A 22827-nucleotide genomic window follows, 5' to 3' on the forward strand; every position below is an offset into this window, starting at 1 on the left:
CACTGTTTTCAGAGCACCTTCTGTTGACACCTTTCATTCCACGACCCTCAGCTAACCCTCGTGTCACAAAAGCTCAAATCCATAATTTTCCACACGCTCTTGCATTTATCAGAGCCAATGAGCCTGCTGCTGAGGAGATGAACTTAATGTAAAAGGTTATTCGGTCCCAGGTGTTCATCTGAATCGACCCCTCCCAAAATGTGTCAGCAACCAAAGTGTGAGACTGATTGATTTTGTTGTCCAAGCAGCGTGAAATGCCTAACTTCCCGTGTAGTGACAATCATGAGCTGTCAACATGGATTCAAACTTTAAAAAAGGAAAGAAAGACTAAATGTGTTTTATCATTTCTCCTCAAAACAGTCAAACACATTTGTGGTGAACACTGTAATCAATTATTCAGAAGTTTTACGTTTAAAGCAGAGATGCTCAGTCTTGTACAAAGGAATAACAGACAATAAGTTCACAAAAAAGATATCAAAGAGTGATCAAATACATTTAGAAAAATCAAAAAATCCCCCCCAAAAATCCCAAATAACAGATCCCAGAGTAGTCATGCATCGCTAGCAAAGCTGAGCAATACATTTTTTTTGTGCTTAAAAACGCCACTGCAGCATGTTCATAGATAGAGTCTAGTCAGTGTTCTGTTAATGGCTTATTTAATGAGTCACAAATACACAACAGTGGCAGTACAGACTTACTGCAGTTTCATTACTGTTTACGTTCAAGTTCTGCCATGATGGCTAACACTGGATTGGTGGGTCTACTGTGACTTTTTGAGTTGGAAATCGAGTTGAGGGGAGCATTGCAGATGAAAATACCACCTGGGAACTTGGAAATTCAACCGTAATGACCAAATCTGAAATATATTATTACAAACAACCATGACCAGGTTTTAAACTCGCCAACTAACCTATTAAAAATAAATAAATAGGGATGTAATACTGTATGTTGAAAAAACCCATCCATTTGTGGAGAAATATGAGTTTTTAATCTTGGGACTGAAAATATTTTGGGGAAAGTAGAAAGGAGGTGCAAATGTGCATTTCTATTTATATATTCAGGGACCAGTGCACTGTGTGCACGTTCTTCAACAATCTGACAAGGTAGATAAAAAGCCACCAATGTGGGAGTGACTGCTGGAATCTGCTCCTTCCTGTTCCAAAACAGCCAAACTGGCTCTAGGAAGAAATAAAAAACTGTTCCACCTTCCATTTACACACCGGATTTCGATTTGTGGACACTGCAAGCAAAGCAGTATCTATTATTGTATGATCTACTCTGCAACATAAAGCGCCTTGAGGTGACCGTTGTTGTGATTTGGCGCTATATAAATAAAATTGAATTGAATTGAACTGCAGATGTGTGGTGAAATAACGAGTCTGCATTTATACTAATAATAGTATCAGATGATTTTTTTTAAGTATAAAAACGCATGAATACACATGAAGACACATGAATACACTAAACTCAATGTTAACATAAACATTAAACACCAACTCCTTGAACAGATCTGTGTGTTACAACTGACAAATATCTCACACAAAACAAAGTGCTGACATAGAAAAATGGTGCAAACTCACGACATTAAATACGACATTCACGGCTTGATAAAATAAAAGCAATCCTTGAAACAATGTGGTACAGTGCGCTGTCTATAATCAGCCACCACAGTAGCTCTAACAAGCACAGACACATGCAAACACACTCAAACACATACACACTGCACTACATTTCTATGAGGGTCAATGAAGCAGCCAAGCGACAGCCCAGTGGTCTCCTAAGAGGGCTCTGCCTGCACATTAGGCCTGGGCTTTGCTCCAGAGACGGCACTGTGCCATACAGCTGGTCCGGCACACGCTGACAAACACACACACACCCCCGCTTTGCAGCGTACTATTAATTAACAGTTTTCATGCTCTCCCTCACGCACACACCTGACCTGTATTTGTAACCTGAGTGATCGTAGGTCTGTCTGCGAGTAGGGGCAAATACGAGTTTAACAGCAGTCCACCCCTGGAAGCGCATTTCTGCTTTTAAGTGTGTTTATCTTTTCTAATGTCTCCCATCTCTCCCACTTTCTCTCCTCTCTAACCAGAGAGGCTATAAAGGTGAAGGTGAGCCCTCCTCTGAGATTTGCCCATTGTGTTTTTCTTTCCCTCTGCCAAGGGAGAAAAGTGATAGACAGGATCAGGTGGATAGATTTTAACAGAGGCAGTGAAATAGGGTCAGAATGACCCAGGGAGTTGGAGCCAGGTTAAAAAAAAAAATAGCTGGATCAAGTAGCCTATGGTATCAGCTGGCTGACCTGTGGGGTCAGGCCATAGTTTGGGCCTGAGGCAATCTGACCTGTTGTTTCTAAAAGGTCTGGAGAATGAAGGAGAAACGATATTGCAAAGAAAAGATGATTTCATGATTGATGGAACTACATTGAATAAGGCTGTTTCACACAGATGCAGACAAAAAAAAACAAACAAAAATCTTCTCCTGTCGAGAACTGCATGTTTCGGAAGGAACCATGTGTGATTCCTATCATGTGTTCTTAAATGTAGTAACCGCCTGATGTTGCTAAAGACAGATTTAGGGTCTCCTAACAGCGGAAATGTCCTTAAAAGTACAAAGTAATCACTACCTGATACTTCTAATTAAGAATGCTTAAGTTGGGTTTTATTAATTATGCTTTGCCATGTCCAGTTACTATATTTGCACGAGTGAAAAGCTTCTGCAAAGGAAACCTTTATGATGAGCCTTTCAGTTAAAAAAGGAACTAAAAAAAAAAAAAAGAAGAAATCTTTGCCCAGAGGAAATTGAGGCATGTCACCAACTCAGCCCATAAGCCACGTGGTTCAGTCTAGACTCAAGGACCCACATACCCACACACTTAGGTCTAGGCTGTGTTACACTGAATGCCCTGCGCAAAGTGTCCGACAGCTAATGACCCAGATCCTCCACTCACCCACTAACTCAACCTGACAGACTGACAAAGCTCAAACTCTGGAACATACATTTTATTAGCAGGAGGAAAAGAAAAAAAATTGACATCACTGTAAAATTAGGGCTGCAAAAGGGCGGCGTGCTGTGAGGTACATTTCCAGCAGACTGCAATGTTAGGCTGGAATGTTAGTTATGAGTTACAACAAAATAAGTGGTGTTATATTTCAGTCGGCAGTAGAGATAGGAGTGAAGGGAGTGAGATATGAGGAGTAAAATGCAATAAAGAAAACTGCATCTCATGGTCAGTGGTTCATGGTGACTCACAGAGCATTTTATTCTGTTTACATTTACGTTCATTATACCTTCAAATTACAATAAACAGATTTGTTTTTCCTGATGTCAAAATTCCCATCTGACCCTCCAAATGATGGCTGCTTGTATTGATGCAGATTTAAAGAGTGAAGCAAACACTTCACTACAAATAATTCATAAAGAAACAAAATAAATGTGTGTGCATGCACAGGTGTGGTCCTACACTACATGGTTTCTTAAGAAATTCCAGACACACTCCTACATCTATTAGTGAGGACAGTCTTTCCAGATGGAAAGTGGGGATGTCATGTTTGGAAAAGTTTATGGATCCACTTGCCTTATAGAATTTGCAAGGCCAGGCAGGTCTAGACATGGCTGACGGTGTGTGGAATGGAGAGGGGGCTCTGTGACAGAAAAACCCTCAGCAAAAACCTCCGTGTGTGTTTCTGTCTTCTCTGAGTGCCTCTTAATGTAGCATGACTATGCCTACTTAAATACTGTACATGTGGTCTGCTGTTGTTTACATGGAAGGTAATAAAAGCACTAATGTGTTTTTGACAATCAGAGCTTACATGCAACATATGAAAGTCAACAAAATCTAAAAGAAGTTGACAGGAGAATGATTCCTGCAAAAACTGACTTCACTCTAATGTGTGTATTTGAGGCACGTATTGTTCTTTAAACTCTGAGATCATGCAGGCATTTGCAGTGTTTTAACACTGTGCTTTGACTTGGATTAAATGTGAGAAAATTACAACTTAAAGGCAAGTGTGTCTAAATTGTTGTGTACTTCTGTGGTGACAGGAACAGTCATTATGCATGCGCATGCTCGTGTGTGTGTCACAGATACTTCTGAAATGGCAGCAAGCCATGTGTGCCACTTTGCAAACACAAACTGCTTAGCAAGCAGAGCTTCTCTGAATAAGACCAATGCTGGAGAAGACTCATTGCACCAGCTTTTAATTAAGAGCCTTCAAAAGGCTGACAGGTAAAAATTAGCAGATATATCGGTCCACCCCCGAGAAAAGTTTCCCAAAACTCACTTACAGAGGAGATACAGCACATGTGCACTGCGTCGCTGTAGGAACAGAGTGTCTTATTTTGTAATTAACATCAGTACGAATTACTTTTGAGAACGAGTCATTTTATTTGCAAAAACATATCTGTGCTTAAGCAAGAGCAGTTTCCTCAAAATTACAGAAGGAAAGGAGGAGATGGGTCAATCATTAATAATCAGTTCTTGCTAGAGTCCAAGTGAACACTTGTGCAAAATTTAAAGGAACTCCCAGTAGGCGTTGAAGAGATTATGTGCACAAGATTAAAAATCTCTTCTGGGGTTGTGTCAGGAAGGGCGTACCACGTAAAACACAGCCAAATTAAACGGGCAGAGCTAGGCGCTGTGGTTACCCCTTATCAGATTGCTGAAAACAGCTGCTTCTTTTTTTTAATAAAAAGTATAAATTTAAATACACTTCTATTATTTAGCTAATGTCTTAATTTCTTTGCTTATTTAAGCTTAATGTGAGAGCATCTATGGTGCGTGTTGTCATTTATATTAACCTACTGTTACTTGATGACGACTGATATAGACGAATTAACCTCAGCGATTTCTCCAACTCTTTTTAGTTTTAAAATGAGAAGCAGTTTTATTAAACTGAACTATTGCCTGAGCTCCTCTCCATCTCTACTCCTCAAAGACTCAGCATCTCTTTTTATATCCAATAAATTAGTTCTGAAATGTTCCACGTGATGCGTTTTTAAGAAACACAAAACTTTTCTGGTCTTTTCTGTTATTCTGTTTCCCCCGTTTGAACTTCTCATTGCTGTAAAAAATAAGCTTACATATAAATAAATATTCCTTTAAATAATGTTCTTCTGCTTGAACAATTCATTTGTACGTCTTTGTACATTTTTCAAATAGAAACAGCTTTAAATGCTTTACAAATATTTTCTGTCTGCTTTTACCTACTTCTTAGAGAGCATCCTATTTTCTAGGCAACTGAAAACAGGCCTTTTTAGCCGGCCTGTACTGTTAGCTTAACTTAAATGCAATAATACTGCCATACTGGACTAATCAATATAAATTCCTGAAGCATCACTGCCACCTACTGATGACTCTAGGATTTTATAGAATGGATCCACGTGCTTAATATAACGTAGTTGACCTGAGTGGTCAAAGTAAGATATGCATACAGTACGGTGCAAAGGTTTTAGGCAGGTGTGGGGAAAAAAAAGAGAAAGTTTTCAGCCGAGTTCCTTCAAAAACTGTGTGCAAGTGTATCAAGAAGAATTGATGCTGTCTTGAAGGCAAAGGGTCGCTACACCAAATATTGATTTCATTTAGATTTCTCTTTTGTTCATTCACTGCATTTTGTTGATTGATGAAAATAAATGATTAACACTCATTCTTTGTTTACAGCATTTTTTTTTTCTTACCTGGCTAAAACTTTTGCACATTACTGTATATAATATCTGATAGTGTAGTAGGTTAGCATGCAAACTACTGTGACGCTGAGTTAAGAACTGTGAAGTTTAAATAGGAACAATCAGACTCAGCAGGTGTTTCTTTATAGCCTTTGTGTATCTGCAGTGTATTTTCTGCTCTGCAAGTGTTTGTGTGTCTTACTGAGATCCTCAGCCAGCTGGACTCGGCGGCCAGTTATGAGTTGGGTCTTCTTTTCCATGTCTTCTCCAAAGTCATCCAACACTTCCTTCACGTTTTTCTCCAATCGGCGCACTGGCGAGCACGGACACAGAGACAGATACACAAGAAACAATAATAATCAATGCCTGGCCCAACAACAATGAAATGCACTTTTCTGTCGATCTTTTGTTTTGATGAATCAAGTTATGAAAACACTTTATAATGATTAAAAAGACTCGGAGAAGGACTGTCACTCTCACATTTGTCTTTACTTTATAGATAATCTGGATAACTACTGGAACCTTGCTAAAGGATATAAAAATCACTAAGCCCAACAATGAAAGTGCAGAGACGACTTCAGTCAAACATTTCTAACCAACAGTGAAATCTGATCTCAGTATCAGCTTTGGGGATGGCGTGCAACTAGATTCACTGCACTGCATTTTTCACATGTTTCACACAAAGTACCACTGATGGAACAACTTACTCCACCAGGAGGGAAAAAATCAAAAGGAGGAAGTAAAATTCCTGCCAATAACCTGTTGGTTTTACAAAAAGATACAAGAAAAACAAACCCACAGAAATGACAACTACAAGGCTGAAATTATTAAAAATAGAAGGTTTGATATTCTATAGTTTTACCTTTGTTCCATAAATAGCTACAACTGCTGTTATGGAAATAATATAGCGCCCCCCCCCCCCCCCCGGTCCACAGTGCTCACCTTCAGTGTTGGTAAGTTGCTGTCGTAGAGTGTTGGCTGTTATAACCAGCATCCTCTGTATCCTCCAAAACAGCACCACATCATTGCACTCCAACTGCAGAAACAAACAGGGATATCACATTTTTATTTTTTATTTTTGGCCTGGGACAGACACAAATCAAGGGTGTGTACCCGCTAGGTCTTCCGCCTTCAGTACACAGGGTGCCCCAGAGTAAAGTTACATTTTTTCCAAACTAACCCTGACCTCAGGTGAAACTGCATAAATACATAAAAAAAAATAAAAGACAACTCTTTCTACTTACCTCAGAGTCAACAAAGTGTCTCTGGTAGTAGTAGAAACCCCTCTTGCAGAGGTTGCAGTGTGACAGTGCCTTCTGTAAGAAGTGTCGCCGATAAAGCTGATGCCACGTATCCTTGATCTGAGCAAGTATGGAAATATTTCACCAGTTAACAGAGGCCAAACATAAGTGCCAGGTATTGCTGTTACAAAAAAAATGTTTGGAATAATCCGTTCCATCTCACCAGCATCGGGTCAACTTCTACACTCCGTGCCTCCAGGTTCTTCCGTACTGTGGTGACTTCATCATTAGCCAGGTAAGCCGTGTGCTCATCGTGCAGCTTCAGCAGGCGGTCCAGCTCATTTTTTGTTTCATTCCGAATATGCTGCAAGGTTTAGAAAAGCAAGTCTTCACTTCAAGGAGCATTTGAATGTAAAATATTACATATTTATATGTAAGCTCTACAGTGTGGATGGAATTAGACCATTGTGTAAGGTGATAGCTTTTATTGATCTTCCACTTCACAGCTTCAAAGCTCCTTATAAAAACTACTGCACCATCACAACTATGACTTCTGAGGAAATCCTGCAATTCTGACCTGATCTGGTGTACGATTCTTCCAACTCAGCCACCTCTCCTTCCAGTCTGGGCCCACCATGTCTTTGATTACTGATTCAGCTGCAGGTCGAGAGCAAAGAGCAAAACAGAACAAAATTAAATCATACGTCAGAAAAAACAGCATGCCTCATTGTGGCAGCAAAAGCACCACAAAAGCATGATCACCTAAAACCTGGTCAGGACAGGTGTGTGACTGATGTCTGGGACAAAAGTAAGAACCTGAAACTGTGTTGATGTGATTCCAACTAAAAACCAAAACTACAAAGAACCATAAAAGTCTACAAATGTTTTTGTGTGGTTAAGACTGCGAGGAGAGTTTTAACATATGACCCTATCATAGCCAACGTACTGTCTTTGAGGCGTGACTGCAGGGTTTCCTCCATGAACTGGATTGCTGCATCCCACTGGGGCTTGTCTGTGATGGAGCGGTCTTCGAGGGCATTGTGCTGAATCACCCTCTGACACAACCACACACAGAGGTACAAAAAACACATTCCACTTGTTAGCATCAGTGCTTCTTTGCATCACGACTACATTCTCTATGCTGATGGCATCTCATCATGAAATTCTGTCTGCTCTGGGAGCTTCAATAAACAAGTGTGCACTTTCTGCTTGTGAGGGTATTTTACTGTGTGTTTACCAGGCTGTCCAGGGCCCTCTCATTCCACTTATGCCTCTTGATACTGTCATCCTTCACAGCCTCCTTCAACTTGTCAAAAATGTCATCCTGGTCTTTGCCTTTGTATTCAGCCATGAAGCGGGCAAACTCCTCCTGCAGTGTCTCCCAGGCAATCTGACAGGGGCAAAGTATGCAAAATATAAGGAGGGAAAAGGGGCTATTAGAATAAAGCCACTGCTGGATTTAATTGTTTTTACAAGTTCTACAGTCTGTGTTAATCGAATTAGAGTCAAGATACTCATAAAAAAAACAACACACAGCAAAAAGAAAAGAAATACTAAACAATAGAATATGACAGTGAACTAGGGCTGTGCGATATGACCAAAATCTCACATCCCGATATAAGACATCTATCGTCCGATAACGATATAAATCACAAAAATGTAACATTTTTTTTGTAAATTCTGTGAATCTCTGGCGGCTCGACTTGCGTGAAATGTTTCCAGCTGGGCGTTGTGTAGCTGGAGTCGAGTTTTTTAACCGATGCATGAAACGATACATTTTTAGACATAAGTTGTAACGGCCGCCGTTTTCTTTGTGAGTATTTATTACACGGCGTGCTGCGGGGAAAAGCCTGTTCTAACGTTTGAGTCTAAGGTCTATTTTTTAGCACCCGACGGCTCTTTTTTGCTTCTCATCCATAAACTCTGCATACTCTTTCACGTGATTCAGTTTATTTTGAAAAGTCTCAACAGGATCTTGAGCTTTATTGTGAAAGGTTTATGTGGAAAATAAACAAGCGGACACGTGACGCGATGGAGTTACCGTTGTTGTTGCTAACGACAACGCATAAATACAGGCGCTTGTCTGTCCGTAGTGTGGTTATATTAAATATAAGAGAAAGAGAGAACTTTAAGAAATTAATATAGCCACTACAGTGACCATCAAAACGAAAAAATATTGCAGTAAACAGTTTATTTTTGCGACACCACGAAACAAACGATAGCGTAAAATTAAACAGACGTTTTTATATCGTCATCCGATATATATCGTTATATCAAACAGCCCTACAGTGAACTCACCAAAATGTAATAAAAAAAAATTCTTAAAATAACAACAATCACTTTAACTGAATGAATCATGATATGAGCTGACTAATAAAGCAAGTGTGCTGCACCTCCAGTGCTTTGTGCGGGAGCTGCTTGTCAGTCCACTGTTTGAGCTTGATGTCTACAGTGGTGTTAAAGGTACCAGAGTCCATTGTTTGGGCAGCAGGCAGGTAGATGTTCTCAATTACATGGGTGGAAACACGTTCCCACAGCTTTTTCTGTAGAATAGATTCCCTACAAGAAGGAAAAAAAACAAGTCAGTTCTGAAAGAGATGTGCGCCGACTTGTACCAAACTTTGTAGCTCAATAACTCTAACCCATGTTAAGATCTTTTAGTTACAGATAGAAGACAGACAAAAACACAAAAAGAGTGCTTTGGACCAAGGTGTCCAGCTGAGTGCAGTTAAGTCGTCAGCCGGAGCAGGAAAACAATGAGCAAAGAGGGACGCTCGACTGTAAACTCCAACATCTATACTATGACCCTGTTAAAAGCTAACAGCATCCACACTCTCCACAGCGACGCAGAACAAAACCCAGGATTCCCCCGAGTCCCAAATCCCGCTGAGACCAGGGAAGCGTTGCACTTATCTCATTTATCATAAACGCACAGCCATATTTCATTAGGTCCCCTTTTGTTCCAGCTAGCACTCCTCACTGTCAATAAGAGCCATTTCCAATAATGCTGGCTGGCTGCTGGCTGGCTAACAGGGCCACCCCTGCTCCTGTCCATGGGCCATTCATCAGATTATTGATCAGAGAAAACTGATGCCACGCACACAGGGGATTCCCACAACAGCATGCATAGATCTCATTTAAGCAAGGTTTTACTCATTGTGGTATTCACATACAGCTACATGCAGACAAAGATCTGCTTTTTAGCTCATGGCTGGTTAAGTACTAATGCACATTTTAACACTGCTCTTTCCCCATAACATGAAATATCATTCACCTCACAAACAACTAAAACTAACAAAGTCACTGAAATGATGGTGAGACCAACTAAAGAATAATAAATCATGATGTTAGTTCAAGAGGAACTTACCAGTGTTGTGGAGTCACCTGACTCAAACTAATAACTTCATCCAAGATTTCATTTTTAGCCTTTTCAAACAGTTCATTCTGCAAAAAGATTAAATACTACATTAAAAACCTTTAATGTAATTTTAAATTACATTATGCAATTTTAACATATTAATAAACTCTTATTTCTTAAGGACATTTTTTTTTAAAAACACAAATGTAATTTATAAAATATCCATCACTAATGAGCAAGCTTGCTTTTATAAAGAACTATGTGAGAGTTCAAAGAAATGGCTGTTTGTGTTTCCTACCCTGTCCAGCTCTCTTAGACGAGGGTAGTTGTTCTTCCATTCTGTCTCCAGGTTGAATCGTGAAGCTGGTTAAAGCAGGGATCATGAAAAGGAATATTTAAACAAACATTTTCAACTTCAATATGAACAAATTTCAATCTTACGTGGTTTAAAATCACTGCACACCTGAATGACCCACAGGAAATAAACAAATAATCCTGATAAGAGAACTAACTGGTAAAAACTTCCATAACGACAGTAATGCAATTGTTGGTTTAGTGATAAAACCTCTAAATAAAGAGCAACTACTGTTATCATCGATTACATCCACACAGTTCTAAAGAGGGACCATCAGCATTCAGACTGGATGGATTGTATGAAAACTGTTTTGTACCTGATGAGGGTCACTTAGTCTGAGATGTTGTGATTTAATAAAATAGTAGTAGGTGAGACAGTGTGCAGAGGCTATAATATATTTTTAAACAGTCTTACACATGAAACGTGACATTATAATTTTAATATAGACGGCAACATCATAAAGCTCCAACAGACCCTAATCATCAAATTATCTAGTGCTCATTCTTCTGCCTGGCTGAAACTGAACACTTAAATCTTTCTTTCTTTTTCACCATGGAGATTATGCTCCATCCTTTGACAGATCTCGATCATCATCAAGCAATGAGCCTATACAGAGAGAGCCTGGCCTTTTCTCACATAGCATGATATGACGGCAGCCTTCAGTCACCAGATGGTGTTTATTCTCTAATAACAGGGGATGAGGGTTTTGCACACTTACTCTCCCTAACTGGTCTCTGGGGAGGAGGGAAGATGGGGCCAATCACACAATTTTATCAAAAGTCAGAGTTTTACCTCTCGCGTATGCACACAGAGACACACTAGCACACTGAGCTTCTTGCCCCTTTCCACAGCTCCCTATCCACAGTGGAGATTAGGCTAATTGCTGGTTTGTGGAGATGTGGTGGCGCCAAGAATGGAGGATGGAAGCTGGCTGCATGTGATTTGATGGGATATGGATCGATGCTCAACACAATGGACCTATGGGATGTGAAGTCTCATGGCCATAAATCTCTTATGCTGTTAGCAATGAGCTTGAGACTGTCTAGACTAATTGTAGTTGGAAGTCAAGACAGAGGGGGTGGAAAAGTATGGCAGAGTGGCTGAGGAAAGCCAATATAGGGAGACTGAAAAGAGTAAGATCAGCTACTCCTTTTACTGTTAATCCTAACATGCCTATTCACATTATTAACATGCACATCACTGCAAACAGATCTGACCATATAAATGTTTCATTGCAAACAACCAATCTATATGAATCAATTGGTTCTTTATAGGATAAAATTAAATGCTGAAGGTGCTGTCATACCTTTGAAGACATCAGCTTGTTGCTCTACAGACTCCCGCACCATCTTCCAGAAGCAGTCAGCAACGGCCAGACTCAAGTTCTTTGTAGTCACCTGGTGAGCTTTCAGCATGCCGTCCCTAGTTGTGCACACAAATTATTTCTCAACTCTGGAATTACTTATTTGATGAACTTTTAGAAGCTGCATATTAGATGGTATAACTTGCCTGAGTAACCTAGAGTTCTGAAAGAAGTCCTCTTCATAGTCTTTGATGGAGTCTATGCTTTCAGCACTGCTTCCTGGACACAAGCAATTAGCAATAAAAAGTATGAGCAAATAATTTAACATAAATTAGCGACTATTCTATGCAATGCTGTGTGTTACATAATGTATTTCTATCAAATAGTGGCCGAGTCTTTTATTTAGCCCAAAGGCAGAAGGCCTTTATTTGAGAGCAAGCTTGTACTAAATGTAGCCTTCATTTAGTAGAATACGTGTCATGCTCATGTAGGAAGGCTTGCTGCTCTGCTCCAGTTCGCAATTTAAAAATTACTGCATTTGCATTACTGCATTTCTCTGAATGCATCACAGAAAACAATGACTTCCTTATGGCAAAGATGAATGAGACACCTTGTGATTCCCTGCACATGTTCTTTGTTTTAACAGCAGGCATCCCTGAATGCTTTCTGCTTCCCTCACACAGGGAGGGTCATCTACCTGGCTACCTACTTCACCTGCTGTTTAGTTAAGCTAAAGTGGAGATAAAACATTTTAAAACAAATTTCTCTATGGAAATGTGACATTATTGACCTAAAAGTCATCATTAAGGGACACAAAAATAAATGTAGCATGCTGGAGTTCACAGTAGTGGACGTCACCTTTTCCTGTTACAACAGCAAAGTAGCCCAGGGCTTTCATGGGAAACAGCTTGCCTTCCACTATTTGCTGAATCTGAAAAAGAAGATGGCAAAAAAAACCAAAAGACAAATATGACTGAAATTCTCTATTCTGTTGTGTGCACACTGTTTTCTGAAACCAGGTGCTGACTTGCCAAGAAAATCTGGTTAAACTGTAAGGATTTAGCGCCCTCTTGTGGTGTAGTTGCAAATAGCTCTAATCACACTGCAATAATTGCATGACGAATCATTTTAACACGATGAACAACAATGTCATGATAATGTTTTTTTTAGGTGTCAAGAATCATTAGGCAGACCTGTATTTTTGCCACTACATTAAGAAATTAAAATAAAATAAAGCTTTCGAAGCTGTTAATAGTATATCTTTTACCTATAAAGTAACTATTTTACAACATTTTCTTAGATGGCAAAGACTAGTTACTCTGCTTGGGCTGGCCAGGTTCTTCTCAGCCAGGTCCACTTTGGTCAGGACAAAGATGGTCCTCTTTCCCTGAGGGTCCATCTGGCTAACCAGGTCTGTTACAATGCTCCGCTCTGCATCCACACTGCCATCTGGACAACGAGCAAGAGGGTTAGTCCACGTAGAGATCACCTCTTCTCTCACTTTGATATGTGCTGGTTTTATTACTGTAAATGGAAACATATGCATATCTTACCCTGAATACAGAGGATGATTGCATTGGGGTTTTGCATGTAGGCCTTGCTGATGCTGAAGATGGTTTCCTTAGTGTCTGTTGCCATGCCCGCAGTCACCGTCTACAAGACATTAAATAACTTTTTAAGACTGCAATTTTCACAAAAAGTGAAATAGTGACTCTAACAGCAACTTCTACACTTTAGGAAAACAAATAAATTTTTGATTTTTTAAAAATTATCTATTACATATTGGTAAATCAATATAAGGTAAATTATAGAAAAAAACCCAAATGAAATCCTAATACAGCCAAAGGAATTTGAAACATTATTATACGCAGAATATAGACTTACACTGATTACACCCGGTAAGTCAACGAGTACCATCCTCTGGATGCCAGGCCCTTTAACGCTCAAGGATATTGTCTAACATACAGAATAGAAAACATCATTTCATGAAACACTGCAGGAAAAAAAACTTTATGTTTAATCTGAGTGTTAGTATATGTACAACCTCAGAGCTGACTGTCTGTCCTTCCTTCACACTTTTCCTCATCCTCAGCTCAATCTCATGCCTGAGAGCAGCCAGCTGTGGGACACAGAAAGAAAGAGCACAATAAATACTTTAATGAAACAACTAGCTTGAAGTTGTAGTTTCTATCAAATGGATGGATTGAAGACTGTGTCACTTACATCTTCCTCTTTGGTTAGGTCAAACTCTCGGCCACTGTCCTTGAATATGGCCACGTGGTGAGGGCCTTCACTTAATGTTACCTACACAACATAAGAGTTTTTATGTATTTAAAAAAATGAGTCAATGTTGGTTTAACTTCCCAGAATGCTTGTGTGACAACACTCAAAAACATCTTTGTTGTTCCTTATGTAAACCTGTTTATGATGACATTTTCTGACCATGTTGTGAAAAAATATTCAATTAAATAAGGGCCATATAAATATGAAATCTTTCACACACACGCGAACCACACTGGCCACACACACCTTGACGGGAGAGCGTGTCATCATCTCTCCTGAGCCCCTGGGAAATATCCTGGCTTGTGCTATCATCTCGAGCACGCTGGTCTTTCCAGCACTCTGATCGCCCACCACAACGACCTGAAGCACAAGTTTAGGAAGAGGGTGAGACCACACAAAGAGACAGGGAAAGGTAAACAGCTCAACCAAACAGCGTTGGGATAATGGAAAATGAAACAGAAGGCCTTCTGGGATCCAGTAACAATAAATGCAAGTTTGGCAACATATTTACAAAGTTTTGATGCACACTCAATCATCCACGTAAGGAAATCCCAAAAAGTTGATTCGCTGATTAACAGAATCAACCTTTCGGGTATTTAGGAAGTTGTTTGTTGATTTTTATGAGTCAAGCTATCAATTCTAACACACACCCACGAACACACACAAAAATGACACAAAAATGTTGTTTCTTAAAAAACACACAGATGTTCAACAAATAAAGCTCATATGTACCCTGGGTAGGTGGTCCTGGGTGTTGTAGTTGGCATCATAGTCCGACAAGACATCCAGGACTTCAGAATACATATCAATAAGGGATTTCTACACAAGGAGACAGAACAGTAATTAATTATCAGTCTTTGAGTAATTAGCTGTCACAACAAAGAAGAGCTGGAGAATAACTAAATCTATGAAAGGCAACACTTTTTTTATCATTAACAGATATTAATCATAATAAAATGTAACTGCCCAACACTCTGGGACCTATCTGGAAAATATTCCAGATATCTGCAATGCTCACATCTGAAAAAGCAATCCCAATTAAAGTAAAATCTAGACCAGGAAAAAGAGAATCTGTATGTGTTTAATATGTTCATAACCCACCTTCACTTTCCTTTGGTGAATGCCCTTATCATCTTTTTGCAGCACCACTTTCCTCAACTCTTTGTTTTCCTTCTCCAGTCTCTCCAGCATGCGCTGATATCTTAGCTAATGGACAAATAGCAGTGTCAAAACTAACAACCAGAAACATTTCAACATTTACATTTAAGCAAGGAGAAAGTCACAGCTACTGTACCTGAGTGCGCAGCAGCTCTTCTTGGAGCTGGTCTATCTTTTCTTTGTCAGATGACTAAAGATCACAGAAGAGACAAAGAAAAAAAAAAAAAAAAAACAACAACAACAAACGTTAATGCTTCCTTTCTCTTCTGAATACAAGAGCTAACCCCACGACTCTCACAGAACACCTTCAAACAACTGAACTCCCACCGGCATCATAAAGGCTCAATCCGTGCATTCTGTCTACGGAGAGAGTTGAAAGTCAAGTTAATGCAAGAGAGGAACACAAATTTCAGGCACATACTATCATTCTGGCATCGCTCAGCTTCAATCAACACACTATGATTCACAAACAGGCACAAATCACAGAGTGAACTTAATCACAAATTCACTGCCATTACAGCTTAATTTTAATGATTGGACAAACTGTATTTTATTTTGTATATTATATATATGCAACATGTTTGGAACAATGAGATGTGGGACAGGAAGCAGGAGGCACAGCAGACATGGACAAATGATAGAAGAAGAAGAAAAGGAATTTAAAGACACACCAAACTATTTCATTAAAAACCATTTCTATACTGCACAACAGGGGTAAGAAATGTTCTTCAACTTACATTCTTGCAATACATAGCAAAGATTTTTGAAAAGCTAAGAGATCGCTTCATTATTTTTAAGGAGCTCTTAAAGAGCTTAAGCGTGTTGATGAAGTAAATTGATAAAGAAAAGTTAGATCCACTCATGAGAGTTTAAAAAAAAAGTGTAGCTCACACCATGCGGCAGGCTTCACTCCACTCCATGCAGCGCTTCTGCACAATAATGCAGTACTGCTGATGATTATCCAGCCACTTGCGTGGGAGAATGACGCTGGCTATAGTCACCATTTCTAGCAAACCCAGCTGTTGTGGTCCATGCAAGCCCTTTCAACAGCACACTGGCAAAACAAACTCAAACTACACAGTCAAAGAAGACGACTGCTTTTTAATACTGTAGAGGGTGGAATAAAATCTGCTGACAGGCCAATTTATGTGGACTACAAGTTTAACAAAAACAAATATATATACACCAACTTTACACCAGCTGAAAATCTTATGAGGTCACCGCTACAGTAACTGTTTAGTATACTCATGTGTGGTTATTTTCACACTTTTAATTGTGCCCATCAGCACCGCTGAGGTAAAGAGGCTTGAACCTTTCAGAGAGGAAACACTGATTTTCACTGGGTGTGAAGTTACTCTAGTGTTTTTTTTTTAAGGTAGCGCTGGCTGACATTACTTAGTCCAACGATTTAAATCTGTGCTGTAGCTATAAAGCTTTAGGAGTCTCTTGTATGATAGAGCAGATCTAAGCGGGACTGGACCTTCACCTTGCGTGACTGTTGAGGGGGGCTGGGGTTCGGAGCAGGCTCTGACGGTTGGGGGCGTGCACTACTGGCTGCAGCGGCCCGTCGGACCTCCTCCTCGTGCCGCTGGATCTGCTGCTGAATAAGAATGAGCTCGCCAAGCAGACCCTGCTGAGGTATGTCATAGTGAGAAAAAGGCAGGAGGCGCAACAAAAACATCTGCAGGCCACGGGGCAGGCCAGCATTACAGGCCACTGCAGTAACCCAACACAGGGCTACAGCAGAGGGCGTCTGTCTTTGTCTCTGGGATTTATTTTGTTTTTGAGTCAAAATTAAACTGTATTAATTAAGGGTTGTCATTAAAACGAATCACAGTCTTTGGCTGTGTTAATCTTGCCACCATCATCAGTGTAACTGAGCAAAGTCAGCCTCTCCTAAATCCAAAACACAGAGATGCTGAACTTTGTCAGACTGAAGGCAGAAGAGGCAACTAATACGACAACCAGTGCCTCTCAGCGAGTGGCAGCAACTGTGATACTGTTGCATTTGCTCATTATTATGCTCCACTGAGGATTTTTGGCTATCTGCTCATCATGAGTGGAACAACACTTTGCCTGAAGTTCATAATTCCTCAATAACACAACTTCTGTAAAACAAGTTTCAAGTTTTGACCAAAATGTTTAGATGTGCTGCAAAACAACGTTAAATGGACCTGAAAACAACTGGTCGGAAGTTGAAGATTAACCAAGCGAAGCAGGCACTGAGATATCGGTCAGGGTGAAGCACAAAGCATACTAAATAGCAGGAAAAATAGTTCAAGAGTCCCCACCATGACGTATGTCAAATTGTGTGCATCCTTTTGCTTTTTCACTCTGTGAAATGTGCAAATAATATAATAAAAAGTGGTGTTTTGTTCATGTTGGAGACCATGATCATAGAAAAAATAGGGAATAGGAAAGTTTTGTTTTGTAAAAGCACCTCCTAATACTCCAAGTCGCTGTCACTTTCCTTTAAACTTTAGAGACTGTTAAACAAGCACACTTATACACAATCACATACACCACACATACGCACGCAGACACAAACAAGGTAAAAATAGATAAATAAATAATAGGACATGGATGCGCTGAAACAGAAAACAAAACAAACATACATACAAAGTACAAAACATACAAAACAGCACAAGGACAACAGAAATGAAATAACTGTGTAAATAAGGAAATAAAGTTAAAAGAAGCAACTATCCACCGACGTGAGACAACAGTCAATAAACTTCGCACATGTTCAGCAGTGTGTGTAAGAACTTGCAGTTAACACTTTGATTTGGTGCTGTACAGTTTGCAGGTACAGGTTTAAAACTTTGATGAAGATCAAACTACTCTAGCAGCACTTACAGACAGCTTTTTGGCAATTTACCATCTTTAATTAACACTGTTCTTGTACAAACTTTGTTCTCACTATTACACCTTTATATATCTGTGTATCGGCTGGTAAGATTGTGTTTAACTCACATTTCACATTCAGAAGAACTCACTGAATCAAAACGAACCCCAAGTAGTACACTGCTAAAGACTATGGACCTCAATCGCTGCCAGGTCTTCAAAGCACATTACATTTAAAAATGTACAATTTTTTCGAGTAATACAAACTAACATTTAAGTTTCTTGGGGGGCATTTTGATTTAAATGATCATAGTTCTTTTCCTTGAAGCGAAAAGTAGCAGACAGGAGCTGAGCGAGACCAAGCTGTGTCAGAGTAAAGAGAAGAAAAACTAGGAAGTGTGAGCAGATTCTATCTACTTGCCTTTTTGTACTGCTTGTCACCAGCTTCATGTGCGACTGCAGCAGAGGAATCTGTGGCATTTAGTGGAGGATCACCTGAAGTTTCTATCAGAGGAGACATAACAACCCAGGATAAGATTACTAATGCAAATACATAAATATTATTACATGCAGCTCAAACTAGGAGAGTTGTGACTATGGCTAAAAGACCCCCGATAGAAAAATAGAAGAGCAGAATGACTAAAATTCAAATGTCTGGAAAATGTAGCACTACATAAGTTTTTCAAGCTATTCAGGAACGTATAACAGTCTGATAATCATCAGAAAACTTAGCACAGCTAGGACTAGATGTTGAAGCACTGAAATACTGTAAATGGTTCCATCCGTTTGACGCTGACGTCTTTGACTCTGATTAACTTCCATACCTTGTTAGGAACACAGTTTTAGATGGACAAAAAGCAATTCAAGAATTGACTTCTTTAAGATCTTTACATTTAATTTTCTAATATTCCTTTGGCACCTAATCAAAACTGGTGAAATTAAGTTTTCAAGACATGTTATGACAATGCACAAGGAAAACTCTACTAAGCAACAGAATGAACATGTACAGAGAAAAATGTAGTAGCATTGGGAATAAGTATATTGATTATATCAATGGACAAATATTTTTCCTGAAGCCATTACAGGTACATTAAGTGTTAATAGTGCGTGAGTAAGAGCCAGAGACACTCCCTGCTGTTATTATGACTCCTTGCAAAGGCGTGGTCACATCTGTGTGGGAATCCCTTCAGGTAAATATTTCACATACTGTTGTGCAATGAACTACCTTTATTAATCTTAACCCATTTAAGGGTTACATTATTGTTATTTAATTAATTTCAGCTAATTGTTTGGATTGATTATTAGAATTCATTTACATCTTAATCAGCTTTGTGTTCATTTTCCAACCATTTGAATAACAATAAGTTTGAGCAAAACAAACCTGCCCCAACGATTAGTGATGAAAGAATGACAGAAGCAAAAAACCCTGGTGAGAAAAAAGGGTGGAAGTCAAAGGAGGCAAAGAATACACAACACAGTAGGACAAAGCACAGCCGAGGACAGTCCGGTTTAAAGAAAGGAAAACGGAAAAGGGGAGATACTACAGGTAAAAACAATGATCTGCATTTATGAGCTCTCCAGACCCTTTCTGTAGATTTTTCTTAAAAATAAAAAAATAAAAATTTATGCTCTAAATTAACTATGGAAAGGTAAACTTCAAGGTTTCTATGAATTTGGGGTGACTTCAAGATGCAGTAGAGAAATCTTCTACCAATTCAAGCAAAGCTTAGTCCAAGATTAGACCTTTTAACCCTCATAGTTACACTTACTGAACTCGGTAAATAGTCTGAACAATGACAGCAGCATTTAACTGCATATCCCAGGAAGATGCTCTGCTACTGCCTTCAGAGCCAAAATCATGGCCACCATGCCAGTGCTGTGGCGAGACAATTGTCAGATAGCCACAGAAAGAAAAGAGGGGAGTGGGCAGCACTACTGAGAGCTGGGTTTACACACCTAACAACAGATGCAGACCAGAAGCTCCTTTGACTTCACTACCCAAACTCACACCTGTGAAGAACGTGGAGGACAACAGGAGGGTAGGGGGGGAGGAGAAAGGAAGAACAACACAAGATAAAAATCATAAAAGACAGAAGCAAAGGGATGATGGTCAAAGCAGGGACACAGCTAGCTAGATGATGTATATTAATACAAAGATACTGCTGTGCCAGAGCTTTAAGTGACCTAGCTAATTAATAGAAAACTGTTAAAATTGATAAGAACACCCTCAAATGGGCGTCATCTTGAAAAAAGCCATAAATGTTACAGTTATCATTAGTGCCTTTTCATTATGAAAGCATAACCGATCCTTCATCATTTGTAGGCAGAATATAATATTTAGTATTTATTTAAACATTAATGCTGATGTACGATGACAAAAAACATGATCAAATCCTCATCCAGTCAAAATGCCTCCTACACAATACTCAGTGAGGCTTATTAGTACAAAGTGTGTGAATGTGTGTGTGAATGGGTGGATGACTGGATATGTAAAGCGCTTTGGGGTCCTTAGGGACTAGTAAAGCGCTATATAAATACAGGCCATTTACCATTTTATTTAAATCTAAGCTTTCATGTTCCCAGGAACAAACTTGTACTGTAGTGAAATTCCTTATCACAGGAAACGTCATACAGTTTACACAATCAGTTTGTACAGATAATGTTTTTAAATGAAAGTCATGAAATAACAGACATGTATACATTTATATTGGTATAATACCACACATAAATGCTGCACATGGACCCATCTAAATGGTGACACCATGAAACCAAAGTCAGCAATAAAACAAAATCGCAATTACTGGACGGTTCAGTTAATAAGGAATCATTTAATAACCACAACCAGAGGTAGAAAGGGTGTAGCAGAAAAATCAGCAAGTAACAGGATACAGAAGTCTACTTGCTCGTTCTGCTCAGGTCCCTTAGAGGTCAGAGACCAAAAATGCAACCCTTGGAGTATGTTACAGGTAAGAAGGTAGAAGAGGAAAGCAGGTTTGCTTCAGTGAAGCTACTGTAACCTTCATTCTAAATCCTGACACTCAGATGTCTGCACATGCTATTTTTTACAATAATATGTAATTGCATTAAGTGAATGCTGATGCTTTGTTTACTCACCAGAGGTGAGGAGGCTTTTGAGGAACGTGAAGTTCTCCCCAATTTTGTCAAAGTCGGGTAGTAGTTTGGCTATTTCTTCCATCTCTGGTAGAGCTTTGGCCAGTTTATCTGCAGGTGAAAATGGATAACACAGTCAGGTGGAAAAGACAGAGCTGCAGCTCATGATACAGCTGGTGGAAAACAATGTGAGGGATTTAATCATTATTGTTTGTAAAAAAAAAATAAAATAAAAAAAAATTACCAAGATCTATTTGTTCGCTCAGTTCCCAAACAAAATCAGGAATCACCCAGTTGTATTCACTAAAATCAGGCAGCATTTCCTTCCACTCATCATAGGTCTGGTAGAAAACATAAACAAACAAAAAAACATCACCGCTTCAGTATGTTTAACAGTTTTCCTGCATCTCACATGACAAGCAAAGCACAACACTCCACACTGACCTTCTTAGCTGTATACCCTCCTCCCACTGCACTCCCCAGCAGAATATATCTGAGCTTCAGCAACCGAGCAGCAAGGCGAGCCACCCAGAAGTTGCGCTGCTGCTGGTACCCGTGGCCCCCAGAGCCCGGGTGAGGCTTCGGCGGCCGCATGGGCAACCGAGACATGGAGGTGAAATAGCGGGCTGCTGTGCGATGAGGAGGGCGCTGAGGGTTGCCGTTTCCAGAGTAACGGTGATGGATAGCACGGGAGAGAGGGTGCAGCTTCTGCAAGGGTATCCGAAATCTCACCCCCATGTTGTTGGCCACCAGGTTCCTGCAGGCCACGCTGAGATGAGGTGTGGATGAAAAAAATAAAGACACCTCATTTCCACAGAACAGTTACAAAAGCAGTCATTTTTGTTCAAGGTAGCCCCAATAGACTGCAGCAACACGCAGGAAAGCAGATGGCACACGTTTTCAGGTTTGACATTGAACGTTATAAACAACCCAGTTTATTACAATAAATCACTTAACTAAGTGTACAGACACAGTTAACAGGGGTCTGTCAATCTATCGTTTTTGTTTTTAAATAACGCAGCTGCTGTACACACTCAGCGACCGAGCTAGACTTTTAGCCGGTTTATGCTAGGGTAACGTTTATGCTGCAGTAGCACCGGCAACATAAACCAAACGCACTCCACACGTAGACAGCCGTGATAACTCCTATAATATGTGTCCTTTATCTTTCTTACTATGACATGGGGCTGCTGTCATCTACACAGAACCAGGTCGGCCGTCCTGAGCTGTCAGAGGAAGCAGCTTCATATGTGCTCTCCTCACACCGTAGCTAACCCTGGCTTCTGTTTCCTTCATTAAATACAAACTCACCAGGCAGCTCTGCTCCCTACACGCAGCATGATGCTGTTAAAGCAGCTTCACGGAGATGTCGTTCAGATTCACTACTTAGGTACAGTTTAATTCATCTTCCCAAACAACACACATTTGCTTGCCCGTTGTGGCGGCTAACAAGGACACAATCGGAATGACAGTCCACTTCCGGTGAGTGGTTCCACCGCCTAAAGAG

General features: G+C 39.8%; 1 protein-coding gene across 5 annotated transcripts in view; it reads right to left on the reverse strand.

Annotated features, from left to right (window-relative positions):
- opa1 (OPA1 mitochondrial dynamin like GTPase) overlaps window positions 1-22827 on the reverse strand; it is a 35477-nt gene extending 12650 nt beyond the window's left edge. Inside the window, exons 1-29 of one of the 5 annotated variants that reach the window (XM_082505417.1) lie at window positions 22632-22827; window positions 21765-22089; window positions 21565-21661; window positions 21324-21431; window positions 20166-20219; window positions 18631-18713; window positions 16852-16995; window positions 15502-15555; window positions 15309-15413; window positions 14940-15026; window positions 14454-14567; window positions 14148-14228; window positions 13969-14043; window positions 13809-13880; window positions 13478-13577; window positions 13243-13373; window positions 12783-12855; window positions 12131-12203; window positions 11928-12043; window positions 10565-10629; window positions 10276-10352; window positions 9302-9467; window positions 8146-8298; window positions 7855-7963; window positions 7486-7565; window positions 7132-7272; window positions 6912-7028; window positions 6610-6703; window positions 5870-5980 (exon numbers count right to left, since the gene is read on the reverse strand). In XM_082505417.1, the coding sequence (XP_082361543.1) occupies window positions 5870-5980; window positions 6610-6703; window positions 6912-7028; window positions 7132-7272; window positions 7486-7565; window positions 7855-7963; window positions 8146-8298; window positions 9302-9467; window positions 10276-10352; window positions 10565-10629; window positions 11928-12043; window positions 12131-12203; window positions 12783-12855; window positions 13243-13373; window positions 13478-13577; window positions 13809-13880; window positions 13969-14043; window positions 14148-14228; window positions 14454-14567; window positions 14940-15026; window positions 15309-15413; window positions 15502-15555; window positions 16852-16995; window positions 18631-18713; window positions 20166-20219; window positions 21324-21431; window positions 21565-21661; window positions 21765-22089; window positions 22632-22660 (3034 nt within the window). In that variant the 5' untranslated portion in view covers window positions 22661-22827. The other 4 variants (XM_082505418.1, XM_082505419.1, XM_082505420.1 and 1 more) reach the window with 4 other exon arrangements.

Source organism: Aulonocara stuartgranti (assembly GCF_965226115.1).
Source record: "Aulonocara stuartgranti genome assembly, chromosome: 15".
Taxonomy (NCBI): domain Eukaryota; kingdom Metazoa; phylum Chordata; class Actinopteri; order Cichliformes; family Cichlidae; genus Aulonocara; species Aulonocara stuartgranti.